The 17,006-nt window shown below is 40.2% G+C and overlaps 1 protein-coding gene across 1 annotated transcript in view; it reads right to left on the bottom strand.

Moving 5' to 3' along the window:
- Nucleotides 1-17,006, bottom strand: part of TESK2 (testis associated actin remodelling kinase 2) — a 123,079-nt gene that overhangs the window by 8,725 nt on the left and 97,348 nt on the right. The window contains exon 5 of the mRNA XM_045545554.1: nt 1,645-1,791. Coding sequence (XP_045401510.1) covers nt 1,645-1,791 — 147 coding nt within the window. The remainder of the gene's footprint in view (nt 1-1,644; nt 1,792-17,006) is intronic.

Genomic DNA, 17,006 nt, shown 5'->3' with positions numbered 1-17,006 from the left:
CTGCTCTGAAAACCTATGTAGCTTAACACTCACTTATAAAGTGCTGTGCACTGTCTTTTAATTATTTCCCAACAAGACTGTAAGTATCTCCAGATCAGAAATTCTTCTTTTCTAATATTCCTTCACCCATGGAGCCAGGCACAGGAGATACTCAGGTAGGTGTGGGGAAAATATCTGTATAATTGATGGATAATTTGTCACAAACTCCGTCCACCTTAGAAGAAATAGTACTGAGTAGAAAGCCAAGATTTGCTTTTGACTAGATGTCTGAGGCAAGAGTATCACCTTAAGGAAGTTATCTAAGTTGATACAATCCCACCCATTTGCCTAAAACAAATGCAGTTTTCTTAGTCTGGATTTTCTAAAACATTCTCACGGAGAAGAAATGACTGATGAATAAATAAAATATCACCTTCCAGGTCCCAACTGTCCAGTTCTTGAAGTACTAACATAGATAAAGGGCTTCTTACAGCTAGGTCTCAGCTAGTTTCCAGTTCTACGTGTCAGTCTTGTGCTCCTATAGTGCGGCTGACTGTAAATGACTCTGCCACACCCAGTGGCCCTACAGTCACCTCCCCAAAGGTATTTTCTGTACCATAGTTTATAAACCAACAGCCAGGGTCTATCAGGTGGAGTACTGCTGTTTGAAACACCAGAACCGTTCCAATGGTATGGTAGCCAGGCACTTACTTATTAGCTCAGAGTACAGCTGTTTTGGTTCTCTTTGCAAACTTCTTCCTATAACAGGCTCCTCTCCCCCCTTATCTGTGACAGAAGTGGTATAGGATTATGTGTATGCATGTATGTATGTGTGCACGTGTATGTGTAGAGAATGGGGAATGAAATGACAGCTGTTCTTAGGCAGGTACAAAACTGCTATACATCTCCCTAGAAGACTTGAATTCGGTTCTTGGGCAGAAGTCATATTAGATATGTTAGATGGCCTTATGGTTCATCCATTAATCATTAAACAGTACTATTTATATAAGCCTTGTCACAGTGGTATCCTGGGCCATTTGGCTTTAGGGTGCCAGGTTTGTAGCATGGCCAACATCCTCTGAAAGCAACTCTTTTCTAAACTGGTCACATAGCAATTTGGACAAGAGAATACTACAGAGACCAGCTGACACCAAAGAGGAACTGGCAGGGTGGCAGAAACTCAATCACACAGACAGAAAATGGGTCAGTACATTATGGCCCTCAAAACCTGTACTCAAGTGACTAAAAATCATTGAACTCCTTAGCTAAGAGCTATGTCCTGGGGGCCATGGGAGAGAAAACTGACAGGCCCCCACACCGCCTTGACTGCTGTCACTCTTACAGAGCAAGAATCTCTGAACCCTCCTCCTGTCATCTGCTCCTGCAACACACATTCAGGAGAACTGAAGTCAAATGTGAAGGTTCTCAAGATGAATGTGTTGCCTGGCTCAACACTGAAAGGTACCTGCTCTGAGCTGATATAGGCTTTTTAAGGACTAGCTACCTATAAAGAGTAATGAGTTATGTCCTCTGTGATTAAATGTTAAATCTATAAGAGATCTACATATTTCTAAACTCATTAGTGACTAATTTCTTAACACAGTTTTCTTGGTAAAAGAAAAGGATAGTGTCTCTCAAAGATTTGTCAAAGTAAAGCCTTCATACCTTAGACGTGAGGTCCCGATGAAAAATGCCTTTGAAGTGAAGGTAGCTGAGGCCCACTGCTATGTCATAAGCCAGTTTTACCCTCACAGTCCAGGGCAAATGCAGGTTACTGTCTAGCAACTGTTCCAGGTTCCCGGAGTTGATATACTGAAAAACAGAAGGAAAACCCAGCTACCATTTATCAGAAGTGTTTAGGCTGATGATTTACAGAGTAGACACCTAGAAGACAGAGACCATATGTTTTGTTTTGTTTTGTTTTAAGTTACTAAGGGCTTATTCTGCATCCAAGCACTATGGTGGGTGCTGCACACAAAGGTATCTTCCTTTTGAGGAGATCCCAACCTATTAAGGGATACAAATAATATCATATGGTAAATATTAAAATGCAGTTATATGCAGACATGCACCACTCAGGATAAAGTTACTAACTCTGTCTGAGCATGACAGAGGAAGCTGCACAAGGAAATGAGGAGTCAGAAAGGATGACATGAAGTACCAGGAAAGATGGACAGTCCACACAGAGAGAACAGCATATGCAAAGCTATAGGTTAAGTGCATTCAGGAAACTAATTTACTCAATATGGCCAGAGTGCATGTATAGGAGAATCAGGAAGTGAGGCTGATATGTTTTGCTAAGACATGTGGACTTTATCCTGTCTGTAGGGAACAAAAGAAGCCTTTTAAACAGGGGAGCAACATGGTCATATTTTCTTTTTAAAGAAAAGATTATTTTAGCAATAGTATGATAGACAGATTAGAGTGGAGAATATAAGAAAGGAGAAACAAGTGAGGCAATTATCCTGGTTAGAGAAGGGCATCTAAGTCAACGCGAAAGTAGAGTCAATGGGACAAGGCAAGATTCAAAATGTAGGTAGATGGCAGAGTAAAGAAAACTTGATGATTGCCTGGATCAGAGAATGGGGACAATAAAAAGCTCTAGGATGATCCCAGGCTATTGGTCCCTGGATGTCATTACTAATTATCTAGAATATAGGGAAAGGATTAGATTTTTAGAAGAGGCAATGTTAAGAGATACTGAGTTCAGCTGGGACAAGTTGAATTTAAGGTGGAGATGTCCTATAAAGAATTATTTTAGGCCGGGTGCGGTGGCTCATGCCTGTAATCCTAGCACTCTGGGAGGCCAAGGTGGGTGGATCGCTCAAGGTCAGGAGTTCGAGACCAGCCTGAGCAAGAGCGAGACCTCGTCTCTACTAAAAATAGAAAGAAATTATCTTGCCAACTAAAAATATATATATAGAAAAAATTAGCTGGGCGTGGTGGCGCATGCCTGTAGTCCCAGCTACTCAGGAGGCTGAGGCAGTAGGATCACTTAAGCCCAGGAGTTTGAGGTTGCTGTGAGTTAGGCTGACGCCACAGCACTCACTCTAGCTCAGGCAACAGAGCGAGACTCTGTCTCAAAAAAAAAAAAAAAAAAAAAAAAGAATTATTTTAAAGTTTAAGAATAAAGTCTGGGCAACAACATTGAGCTGAAGCAGTAATGGAGTCCAGGGAATGTATAAAACTGTCCAGGGGTTAACATGTAAGATGGGAAATTAACAGAATCCTAAGGAATGGTAAAATTTAAAGGAACAAGCAGAGGAAGAAGAACCAAGCAACAATGTCATCGTAGATTTTAAAGAAGGACAACATTCTAAAAAGAAAATGACCAGAATATCAAATGCTACAGATCAAGTAAGATGAGCTTCAAAAGTGTCCACTACAAAGTCACTGACAGCCTTAGCCAGAGAATTTTCAGTAAAGTGGTTAAAACTAGAGTAAGACTGAAGTGAACTGAGGAATGCGTAGGAGATAAGGCTATGGAGAAATTATGTGAATATGTACTCTTCAAGAAATGTGGCTATTCTTTATCATTCCTATATACCCATAAAGGGCTGATTTTTGCTCTTTTTTTAAGAGGGAATAAGTATATTTATACATAGAAAATAATAATAGCAGCTAATATTTAATGAAGTGCTTACATTGGGCCAGTACTATTCTAAGAACTTTACATATATTATCTCATTATTCTGCACAATAACTCTATGATATAAATGTACTATTGCTCTCATTTTACAGAAGGCATTTAGAGGTTAAGCAGCTTGCTCAATGTTATCCAATTATTAAGTGCCAGAGACAGGTAGGCTCTGCAGTCTGGCTCTAGAGTCCATACTCTTTACCACTACATTGCACTGGAGAGTCAGAGAGACCATGGCATCTGAGTCAGAGAGCCTCATGTAGCATAGGAGCTCAAACATGAATTTACTCAAAACTTACATGATGTATTCTCTCTCTTTCTTCCAAGGGAGAAAAAGGGAGAAACTCCTCTAAGCCTAAAATTCATGTCTTAATACTTATTTTTGGGGTGTGATGTTGAATTTACAAAGTACTGGGGAACCTAATGGGATAAGAGGCAAGAGATCTAAATTCTAGTCTAATTCTGCCTAATTGCCACTTACTTTGGACAAACCAACTAATGAAGTTATGTATCCTTCATTTTTCTCAACTACAAAGTAGTTATTATAATTCCTGATCTACCTAATTCACAATGTTATTATGAGAATCTGATAAAACATTTGAAAGTGCTTAGAAAAAATTTAAATGTCATATGACCTGAGATTTTCTGTTGTGATAATATGAGCACCAAAATGAACCAGTTGGGGGCAGCACCATGCAGCACTTTAGATCCTTGGAAAGGACAGATCAGTTTGGCAAGACAGAAAGAATGGCTAAAATAATACATCCTCTAGTCTAGCTTCTCAAAAGAGAAACCTATTGATCTGCTTCATCCTGCTTGATAATCCATCTTTGAGAATCTCAAAATAAGGAATAATGACGGCATAAGTACAGTGCCTTCTTCTCTTCACTCTACTTGAATCTACCCAAGGTTCACATTTGAGCTGCCCATTTTCTGAAAAGAAACTGAGCTTGTGAATTCCAAGCTACAAGGCGGCAATGAAACTGACATCTAATCATGCAGGCAAATTTCTTTCTTACTTTTTTAATTTATGTTTTGAGACAGAGTCTCGCTCTGTCACCCAGGGTAGAGTACTGGTCTCAAACTCCTGAGCTCAATCTTCCCACCTAGGCCTCCCAGAGTGCTAGGATTATAGGCGTGAGCCACCACACCCAGCCCAGGCAAATTTCTTTAGCTCTGAGAGTCAAAAGGTCTGAAGAGATGGTTCGAAGGTCTTTGGCATGGTGACAGTGTGATGGAACCCCTGTCTTTACAAGCCACTCAGGTTTCCCAACTGAGTGTCAGGCAGAAGAGACTATGATGGGAACACTGTATGTGCACACTCTGCAGGCCAAGTGAGGCCAGGACTCTTGGTTCTGGTTCAGAGGAACACGTTTACTCTGTTCAGCAATGTCTCTAAAGGCCTGAGAAATCCACAGACCAAGCCAGAGAGAGGAGCACAGGAAAAAGGTGAGACAAGATGAGGAATCATGCTGCTAATAGATTTTGGCTTTTCTAGGCAAGATGGAAAAAGCATAAACCAAGGACCAGAGAGGGAAACCAAATGGAATTTGCTTTTACAACCCATTTCTTTTGCCTGCCTTTGATGAATACATTGGTGGGATGATAAGCCTCTGGGCCCTCAGAAACCACATCTCAATGTCTCAAGACCTTTGCATATATGAGGAAAGGTTTGAGATCTGTCAACAAGGAAGATTTCTAAGTTGCTACATACTATATGTGCCCATTAGTTGGAATGTTCACTTCCCCATAGGCAGTTCCCAGTGCAGACTCAGCTGGTGTGGCCTCTGAACAAATCCCTCTGCAGGAAGCAGAGGCAAGAGCAAACTGCACTAGCACATTCAGCTATTCCGGATGGGGATAACAGCTGCTTTGCTTTCGTTTTCTTCCAGACCACTCCCTCAGGCAGCCCTATAAAACAATCTAAGGCATTGGCAATACATTTAAATAACTTAATAGAGAAGTTTTAACATTTTTATTGTTATTTTAAACTTTCAAGTTCAGAAAACTATAATACAGCCAATCAAATGTGTTATAGATACTTCAAGACCTCTCACTGACTGTTATCTCTAGCAACTTTACCTATACCAAAACCTACATCTCTTCCTCATGGTCTAATAAAATATTATAAAAGAGTTTCTTCCATTTTTCTTGTATTTGATACTTGGTTTCATTAAAGATACAGATTCTTTTTCCTAGAAGGCACTGAATAACTAAATATGTCTTGGCAACTAAATCATATTATGTAAATAAACCTTTATTACTAAAATGCAAGAAATCATATGCCAACATCTTTTTAAAAATACCAAAGGGGGCCGAGCATGGTGGCTCACGCCTATAATCCTAGCACTCTGGGAGGCTAAGATAGGAGAAGTGCTTGAGCTCAGGAGTTTGAGACCAGCCTAAGCAAGAGTGAGACCCTGTCTCTACTAAAAATAGAAACATTAGCTGGATGTTGTAGTGTGTGCCTGTAGTCCCAGCTACTCGGGAGGTTGAGGCAGGAGGATCACTTGAGCCCAGGAGTTTGAGGTTGCAGTGAGCTATGATCACACCACTGCACTGTACCCAAGTCAGCACAGCAAGATTGTCTCAAAAAAAAAAAAAAAAAAAAAGACATATAATCAACTAACAATTTTTTTTCCACACAAGAGAATAACATGATCAGATATGCTACACAGAAATATCATTCTAACAGTAATGTAAAAACTGTATGGAAAGGCCTGGAAATAAGGCTGGGAGAACAGATAGGATAACAAAGCCCTGAATAGGACAATGGCAGCAATAATGGAAAGGAGGTTAATATCTGAGAGACAACTCAGAAGTAGAATCAACAGGATTTGGTATTTGATCAAAGGTAGGGAGTAATTAAAAGAGATAAGTTATACAAAGACAGACCAGCATGGTGTTTAGCTGCTACTACAGTACTAATTCTTCTCACTATCAATATCTTATTATTATTCTCATCCCTCCCCTAGGTTATTCCACTAGCCTTCTAATTAGTCTTCTTGCCCCCTTTTGCATCTTGAAAAGATTTAGCCCTCATTCCAATCCATTTTCCACAATTCAGACAAAATAATCTTTCTGAAATGCCAACCTGAAGTCACTCACCTGCTAAAATTATGCAATGATGCTCTATTACTCTTAGGATAAAACCCATAATCCTTAGCATGGCACACAGAGCCTTTCAATCCTGCTTATAAAGGTCTGACACCTGCTTACCTGCACATGTGTACACATTGCTGGTCCCTTTACCTAGAACATCCTCCTCCACCTAGGCCTGGTTAATATTCACTCATTATTGAGGACTCAGTTCCATTTACTGGCAACCCATAGGCAAGGTCAGGGGTAAGAAAGACATTCTATGCAAAAGGAACACAAAGATAACAAAATAAAGGGATTATCAGTTATTCTTTTTTTTTTCTTTCTTCATAAGTACGGGAGAAGGGATGAAGCTAAAAAGTTAAGATGGGCAGTAGAGTGTAGTGGGGAAGCCCACAGACTACAGTTAGACTGCCGAGGATTGAATCTCATCTCTGACTACAACTAGTTGTGTCAGTAAGTTGATATATGTAAAATGCTAAGAATAATGTCAAAGAAAGTTATCAATATGTCAGTTGTTATTATTTCTATTATCATACATATTATTAGTATAGAAGTTCTGGTATACCAAGATGAAGTATCTATAATTAATTTGGCAGACCATGGGGGGGACCACTGAAATTTTACAGGTAAAGGTACAATATGATCTGATAAGGACTGAATTATATCCCCCAAAAAGATGTGTTCAAGTCCTAAACCCTAGTAACTATAAATGTGACCTTACTTGGGAATAGGGTCTTTAATCAATTTAAGATGAGGTCATACTGGAGTAGGGTGGGGCCTTTATCTAATATGACTGGTATTCTTTTTTCTTTACTTTTCTTTCTTTTTTTTTTTTTAGAGACAAGGCCTCACTCTGTTGCCCAGGCTGGAGTGCAGTGGCACAATCACACAATCATAGCTCACTGCAGCCCCGAACTTCTGGGCTCAAGCGATCCTCCTGCCTCAGCTTCCCAAGTAGCTGGGACTATAGACACATGCCACCATGCCTGGCTAGTTTTTTTTTTTTTTTTTTTTTTGTTTGGAGAAGGAGTCTTGCTATGTTGCTCAGGCTGGTCTTGAACTCCTGAACTCTGGTATTCTTATAAAGAGAGAGAGAAGAAACACAGATACACAGGGAAAATGTCATGTGATGATGGAGGGAGAAATTGGAATGACACATCTGTAAGCCAAGAAACACCAAGGATTGGTAACAACCACCAGAAGCTAGGCAGAGGCAAGGAAGGATCTTCCCCTAGAGCCTTCAGAAAGAACATGGCCCTGACAGCACTTTGACTTTGGATTTCTAGCCTTGAGAATAAAGTTTTGTTGTAATAAGTCACTCACATTGTAGTGCTTTGTTATAGCAGCTCTACAAAACTAAAATGATCTTTCTGGTAGCAGGACAGAAGAGGAAGTAGAGGCAGTTTTGGAGGGTGTAACAACAGCCAGATAAGAGGTGACCAAATATCTGACTTAGAGTGCTGTTATGGGCATGAAAAAGTAGACTAGAATCAATATGCAGAGGTAGAATCCAAAGGATTTAGCAACTGAGTGGTAGATATGAGAAATGACAAAAAAGAGTCAAAGGCAACTCAGAGGTTCCAAATTTGGATGTTTAGAACAGCAATGGGAAGGGATATCAGACTCTTACCTGACTCATTGTTTCATCAGTAAGTCAGAAACCTGTCAGAAACCAGCATCAATATCAAACAGCCAAGTCAGTGGCTTATCAGACCTTCTGCTCTTCAGATGAGCCCTGTGCAGAGAAGGGCTTGCGCCCCGACCTAGTTTTCATTGTAGCCCAACAATGCCTTTGTGCTAGCCACTGTATGTTTGTTGGTCAGCTCCAAACACAAAGGCTAGTCGACATCCCATCCTGCTGGCTTGGTTTAAAGAAGAAAAGAAAGCTTTGTTACTGCCCTGGGTAATTCCAGGACAGGCATCCCAAGAGTGCCCTGTGGGAGGCTTGTGTTCCAAAGGAGCCTCCTGTTCTCAGTTTGAGGATCTACAGCCACTGCCAAGACCTGAGTTTGCCACAGTTCAGCCTCTACTCCAGGAGGTTCACCAGGGCCTGCCTGACTCAAAAAGAGAAAGAGAAGACCAGTTCTGGGTACAAAGTAAAAGGCTTTACTAACCCAGTATGTGTTTCAGAATATTTAAATGTTTCACTCTCCCTGCCTTCACATATGGCTTATCTACTGCCCAGAATATCATTCTTCCCCTTTGTAGCTTTGCTAATTTTTATTTGTCCTTTTAAATCCAACTAGAGGCCGGGCGCGGTGGCTCACGCCTGTAATCCTAGCCCTCTGGGAGGCCGAGGCGGGTGGATCGCTCGAGGTCAGGAGTTCGAGACCAGCCTGAGTGAGACCCCATCTCTACTAAAAATAGAAATAAATTATCTGGACAACTAAAAGTATATATAGAAAAAATTAGCCAGGCATGGTGGCGCATGCCTGTAGTCCCAGCTACTCGGGAGGCTGAGGCAGTAGGATCGCTTAAGCCCAGGAGTTTGAGGTTGCTGTGAGCTAGGCTGACACCACGGCACTCACTCTAGCCCAGGCAACAAAGTGAGACTCTGTCTCAAAAAAAAAAAAAAAAAAAAAAATCCAACGAGAGCCCCTTATGTAAGAAGGCATTCCCTGATACTCCATCCCATTCTTTGTGCCACTTTAGCATCCTGTACATATTTCCACTATTGCTTATTACACATCACACTGCACTATTACTTTGATGGCAGGAACTAGGTCCTTCTCAACTTTGTAAGCCCAGTATCCAGTGAACAATAAAATTGCTGAACGAACAAATGCACAATTGTAACATCTTGAAACATTCTTGTCATCCTTTATTTTAATAAATGATGAAATCAAGCCCAGTGAATTTAAACAACTTGTCTATGATTATTCAACTAGTAAACAGTAGAGTCTGGATTTGCATCCAAGCCTTTTGATCTCAAAGCCCAGGTTTCTTCTACTCCAGGAGCTTACACTTGTGTAGGGAAGCTAAAGCAAAAACAACTTTAATAAATGGAAGAATGTGTAATAAGAGAGATACAAAAATACTATATAGGAAAACATAAGTGGAGGGAAACATTATGACCAAATAAGTGGTGGTGGTTGGCTGGGGGGGGGGGTGGAGGAAGGCACACCAGCAAGAGAAAAAGAATCAGAAAAGGGTTTATAGGGATAAGTAGGCTTTGGGCCAGGTCTTGATTGGAGGAAGATTTCTATAGGACAGAGAGAAAAAGTATTTTCCAGTCTGAAGAAACAATATGAATAAAAAGGCAACACAACAGACACAGTGTCTCATGCCTATAATCACAGAGCTTTGGGAAGCCAAGGCAGGAGGATTGCTTGAGGCCAGGAGTTCAAGAAAAAAGCAAGAAAACACAGATCATGTTCAATAAACAACAAAAAATCCAGTTTGCCTGAATTACAGAGTATTTGCTAAAAAAGAGGAGAACTAGGAGAAAAAAGGTAGGATTATGCTAGGGCATAAAGGACTAGTGTTTATCCTGAATTCCATTTTTTAAATTTAGCTGTGCATCAAAATACTCTGTAAAGCTTTATTTACTTATTTAATTAAAATTTTATTTATTTTTTTATTTTTTTAATTTCAGCATATTATGGGGGTACAAAAGTTTAGGTTACATACATTGCCCTTGCCCCCCCCAAAATCAGAGCTTCAAGCGTGTCCATCCCCTAGACGGTACACATTGCACTCATTATGTATGTATACACCCATCCCATCCCCCCAACATCTGCCCGACATCCGATTAATGTTATTCCTAAATGTGCTCTTAGGTAATGATCAGTGAAACCAATTTGATGGTGAGTACATATGGTGCTTATAAAAAAATTGTTTTATATAGACAGGATCTCGTTATGTTGTCCAGACTGGTCTCGAACTCCAGTGACCTTCAAGCAGCCTATTTATTTTTAAATACAGATAGATACCTGGGCCTCACCCAAGACTTTAATCAATGAGGAAATCACTGAAGGTTTTTGAGCCAAGGAATGCCATTGATTATTCATTTATCCATTTAATCAACAAATATGATAAGCAGCTACCATTTGTCAGGCACTGTGCTAGGAACCAATGGATGTCAATGTAAATAAAACGGTCCTTGCTGTCTAGGAATTTATAACTTACATATACAAGCAGTCAATTTAAATCAATAATAAATACTATTTTATTATGAGAGCACATAGGAGGGGTAATAAACTAATCTTAGGAGATCAGAAAAGGCTTCTCAGAGAAAGTAAAATCTCACCTGGGGCCTGAAGAATTGGCTGGGTCAAGGGGAGATGGAGAGATGTGTTCTGGGCAGAGGAAAGAGCTGATGCAGAGACCCAAAGGTGAAAAGGGTCACGTCCCACTTGTGGAACTGAAAGAGGTTCAGTACAGCTGTAGTTCACAGTTGAGATGAGCAGAGATGCTAGAGAAGTAAGCAGTGGGGCCACAGAGATAAGCAATAGCACAATCAGATGTTTTAACTTTACCCTGAGGACAATGAAGAGCCATAGAAGGGTTTATGTGGGGAGAAACAAAATTAGATTTGTTTGGTTTCAGAATAAGAAAAAAAGAAAAAGAAACAAAATTAGATTTGTATTAAACACTGGTACTGGCATAAAGACAGATACATAGACCAATAGAATAAAATAGCCCAGAAATAAACACTCAAGTATCAATGGGGAAAGGACAGCCTCTGCAACAAATGAGAAATGCAAATCAAAACCACAATGAGGCCGGGCGCGGTGGCTCACTCCTGTAATCCTAGCACTCTGGGAGGCCGAGGCGGGTGGATGGCTCGAGGTCAGGAGTTCGAGACCAGCCTGAGCGAGACCCCGTCTCTACTAAAAATAGAAAGAAATTATCTGGCCAACTAAAAATATATATAGAAAAAATTAGCCGGGCATGGTGGCACATGCCTGTAGTCCTAGCTACTCGGGAGGCTGAGGCAGTAGGATCACTTAAGCCCAGGAGTTTGAGGTTGCTGTGAGCTAAGCTGACGCCGTGGCACTCACTCTAGCCCGGGCAACAAAGTGAGACTCTGTTTCAAAAAAAAAAAAAACCACAATGAGGTACCACCTTGCACTCATTAAGGTGGCTACTATTAAAAAAATAAAATAAAAAATAAGTGTTGGGGAGGATGTCGAGAAATTAGAACCCATATGCACTGTTGGTGGGATTGTAAAATGGTGCAACTACTATAGAAAAAAGTATGGAGGTTCCTCAAAAAATTAAAAATAGAACTGTCATATGGTTCAGCAATCCCCCTGCTGAGTATATACCCAAAAGAATTGAAAGTAGGGTCTCAAAGAGATATTTGTACACTCATGTTCATAGCAGCATTATTTGCAATAGCCAAGAGGTGGAAGCGACCCAAATGTCCATTAACACATAAGCAGATAAACAAAATGTGGTATGTACATACAATGGAATATTATCCAGCCTTAAAAAGGAAGGAAATCCTGTCACATACCACAACATGGATGAACCTTAAGGACATTATACTAAATGAAACAAGCCAGTCACAAAAAGACAAATACTGGCCCAGCACAGTGGCTCACATCAATAATCCCAGCACTTTGGGAGGCCAAGGTGGGGGAGGATTGCTTGAGCCCAGAAATTCAAGACTAGCCTGGGCAGCATAGCAAGACCCCATCTCTAAAAAAAAAAAAAAAATAGCCAGGCGTGGTAACATACGCCTAGCTGAGGCAGGAGGATCGCTTGAGCCCAGGAGTTGGAGGCTACAGTGATCTGTGATCATACTACTACACTTCAGCCTGGGCAATAGAGCAAGATCTTGTCTCTTAACAAAAAAAAAAAAAAAGAAAAAACACAAGTACTATTGATTCCATTTATATGAGGAGTCAAATTCATGAAAACAGAAAGTAGAATGGAGGTTACTAGGGGCTGGGGAGAGGGGGAAATGGGGAGGAGTTGGGTATAGAGTTTCTGTTTTACAAGATGAAAAGATCTGGTGGTAGTGCATGCCTATAGTCCCAGCTTCTTAGGAGGCTGAGGCAGGAGGATCACTTGAGCCCAGGAGTTCGAGGCTATAGTGCTTTGTGATCACACCTGTGAATAGTCACTGCACTCCAGCCTAGGCAACATAGCAAGACCTTGTCTCTAAAAGAAAAAAGAAAGAAAGAAAAATATCTGGAGATCTATTGTACACAATATGAAAATACTTAATGCTAACTACTGACCTATACACTTAAAAATGGGTAAGATGGTAAGAAAAAAAAGGATTTGTATTTTAGAAGGACCACTCTGACTGGCAATATAGATTATAGATTTAAGGTTTGAAACAAGACTGACAGGGAGACTAGTTAGAAGGTTGTGGCAAGAGATGATGATGGCAGAAAGAATTGGCATAAGATAAATGGATCCAAGATAGTAAGGAGGTAAGATGGACAGGACATGGTAATTGGTAAGATGTAGAAAAAGAGAGAGGTCAGGGACAAAGGAAAAGGGAACTATCATTTCTATGAGAGCTAAGTATTATACTAATACTTTTATAAATTATTAATTCATTTACTATTTATTGAGCGGCTACTTGTGCCAAGTACCACAGAAGACTTCAGACAATTATTCTGCCACCATTATAGAATAGCTTCTCACTTTTTGAGGTTCATTAAACTGGCCCTTGACATAGTCTCTGCTTAATAATTATTTCTTGAGTAGGAAACAGACACAGCAATTGTTATAGGAGGGTGAGATGAGCTAAAATGAGCATGTAAGAAAATAAATACCTATGATTGACTTTGGAGACTATTGATCTAAAAATTTCTTATCTAAGTAAACAATGGTGACTAGGATAACAAGACAAGACCAACATAAAGAGAAAGTAAAGGCAGAAAATGATTATGTATCAGGTACAGGAATGCAGACATATCCTTGAGTAGTAGGAAAGTGTTAGAGTATATTGGGAGACCACCTTCCTTCCATAGTCCTACTTGGTATAGACTCCAAAGTAGGAAGAGCTCTCAATACAGCCTATACAGATCCAACTCCTTGGCATGATACCACTTATCAAGTTAAGAAAAACACACTTGGCAAATCTTCTATTAGAAACACATCTAGCCTAAACTAAAAAAGAGTTCTGTGAATTCAACTGTCACACTAGTTTAACAATCATGAGGGGATTAGGAGAAAGATTAGCTAGAAATCCCCCAAAGAACTTTCTGAATCCTTCTGCTGTCCTCTCATTACCAACACTGTGAAAGGATTCATCAAACAGATGGCCAAACTGACCTTGAAAGAGGCAGATATCTTCGTGGCTAACAGTTTAACTGTTGGCAGCTAGAATGTTGAGAAGCACTATTCATTCATTCATTTATCCATTCATCCAACAAATATTTATTGCATACTTTTATGTGCCAGTTACCAACAATGGCCAAGCCCAAGGAGCTTAAAGTTTAGTAAGTACAGGATTATTGTCAATCAGAACTTGATTTAAATCCCAGCTCTGCCACTTAGTTATGAGACCCTTAGATAAATTAATCTCTTTCTGCACCTCAGATTTCTCATCTGTAAAATGGGGAAAATATTACCTATTTCATGGTATTGTGTGATAATTAAACAATATATTGACAGAAAGAAAAAAAAGCTTAGCAGGCCCTGGCACACAGAAAGCATTTAGTAAGAAAAACTGGCCAGGCACCGTGGCTCATGTCTTTAATCCCAGAACTTTGGGAGGCTGAGGTGAGATGATCACTTAAGGCCAGGAGTTCAAGACCAGCCTGGGCAACATAGCAAGACCTGTCTCTACAAAAAAATAAAAAAACTAGCTGGTGGTTGCTTGTAGTCCCAACTACTCAGGAGGCTGAGTGGGGGGGAATCGCTTGAGCCCAGGGGTTCGAGGCTGCAGTGAAGTATGATCATGCCACTCTACTCCAGCCTGGGTGACACAGTGAGATCTTGTCTCAAAAAAAAAAAAAAAGAAAAGAAAAGAAAAGAAAGAAAGAAGGAAAGAAAGGAAAAACCACCTAGTGATTTTCTTTATTTTTGCTGCTCAGGAGGTAATGCAGCAGGTGAAAAAATGAATTCTTCCAAATCAATGAAATGTTTTCTAATGAAAAGGTTGATAAACAGGATTTAAGCAAGAAAGGTATCACTCAGAGTCCTCCAAACACTGACTCTATGAATATCTCTCTACTTGGCTGTCCACTAAATATTTCAAACTTAAACCTGGTGTTCAAAACTGAACTCTTTTTTTTTTTTTTGAGACAGAGTCTTGGTCTGTTGCCGGGGTTAGAATGCAGTGACATCATCCTACATAGCTCACTGCAACCTTAAGCCTCTGGGCTCAAGTGATCCTCCTGCCTCAGCCTCCCAAGTAGCTGGGAATACTGGCATGCACCACCACACCCAGCTAATTTTTTTTTTTTTTGAGACAGAGTCTCACTCTGTCTTCCTGGGTAGAGTGCAGCGGTGTCATCATAGCTCACAGCAACCTCGAACTCCTGGGCTCAAGTGATCCTCCTGCCTCAGCCTCCTGAGCTGCTGGGACTACAGGCGAATGCCACCATGCCGGATATGATAGAACACTTTCATGTCTACACAGCTGGTTCCCTCACCTCTTTTAAGTTCTTGCTAATTTTTTCTATTTTTAGTAGAGATGGGGTCTCACTTTTGGTCAGGCTGGTCTCGAACTCCTGAGCTCAAGTGATCCTCCAGCCTGGGCCTTCCAGAGTGTTAGGATTACAGGCACGAGCCACTGTTCCTAGACCCCTTGGACATGATATAACACTTTCATATCCACAGAGCTAGTTCCCTCACCTCCTTTAAGTTCTTGCCTCTTCTGTGAGGCCTTCTTAGTCCACATATTTAAAATTGCAAACCATTTAGCGCTTAACACCATATATATTACAATTTGTTTTCTTATTTAATCTAACTCCTCTGCCCATCCTTTGCTGATTAAAATGTAAATTCCAAGAGGGCAGGGATTTTTATTTGTTCATTATGGTATTTCTAGTATCTGGAATAGTGCTGAACACATGGTATGAACCAAATAAATATTTTTTTGAAGAATAAATGAACCTGAAGCAAGCAAGCAAGTCAGGGAAAAACTGCTTTGGATAAAGTAAACTAAATGAACTCTTCTATTATTTGTGGGCTAGATTGCCAACCTCAAATTCTTGTTTCTCAAATGTCATAGGGAGTTACTAAAAATAAGAGGAGAAAACATGTATCACAATTTAGAGATTTTTTTGTTACTAAATGACCAAAGCAAAAAATTAAATAAAAGTTACCTTTTTCAAAAGTAAAGCAAATGCCAAAACATATTTATAGAAACATTGTTTTGCAAGTAGAAGTTTAAGTGAAATAAACTTCTAATTGTGAAAGGATTTGAGATGTGACATTTCACACTATTTTTGATTTCTGGTTCTTTCTACTAGGGCTAATTCAGCTTTCCTAGAGCTGGATCTACACTAGACAATCAACTATAAACACATCCTAAGCATATACTATGAGCCCAGCCACACACGGCATTATCATAGGCCCTATCCAGAAGACTGAGTTCCATTAGAGAACCTGGGATTTGACACAGCTTGAAGAGTAGGAAGGAAAAGAAAAATAAGGGCATTCCTAGTCCTGGAAGACACACCTAAAGCCAAGGTGTGCAGAAAACAGCAAAAAGTCCCACCTAACTAAAGTGAGGGATTCATATTCCAAAACCAGATTAGAAAGGGTCCAAAACAGAAGTTTTTGGACAGAAGCATTACGTTATGCCTGATGAAGATTATTCAGGTACTGGTATATCAAAAATGAAGCAAAGGCTGGGCACGGTGGCTCACACCTGTAATCCTAGCCCTCTGGGAGGCCGAGGCGGGTGGATTGCTCGAGGTCAGGAGTTCGAGACCAGCCTGAGTGAGACCCCGCCTCTACTAAAAATAGAAATAAAAATTATCTGGACAACTAAAAATATATATAGAAAAAATTAGCTGGGCATGGTGGCACATGCCTGTAGTCCCAGCTACTCGGGTGGCTGAGGCAGTAGGATCACTTAAGCCCAGGAGGTTGAGGTTGCTGTGAGCTAGGCTGACGCCACGGCACTCACTCTAGCCCGGGCAACAAAGTGAGACTCTGTCTCAAAAAAAAAAAAAAAAAAAAAATGAAGCAAAGAAAGACTACAGACAGAAAAACCAGCTACAAAGCATTTGTATTAATAGGAATCCAGGTATGGAATAAGATCATGGCAGTTGAAATGGAGAGAAAGAAAAATAATCAGACATCACAAAGAAGAAAATAGGATAGGACTAGAGAATGATTAAATTCAAGTGATGAGGCCAGGTAT

Source organism: Lemur catta, chromosome 3 (assembly GCF_020740605.2).
Source record: "Lemur catta isolate mLemCat1 chromosome 3, mLemCat1.pri, whole genome shotgun sequence".
NCBI classification, from domain to species: Eukaryota; Metazoa; Chordata; class Mammalia; order Primates; family Lemuridae; genus Lemur; species Lemur catta.
Note: the sequence above shows the minus strand (reverse complement) of the source record. Positions and strands in the feature narration are given on the sequence as shown.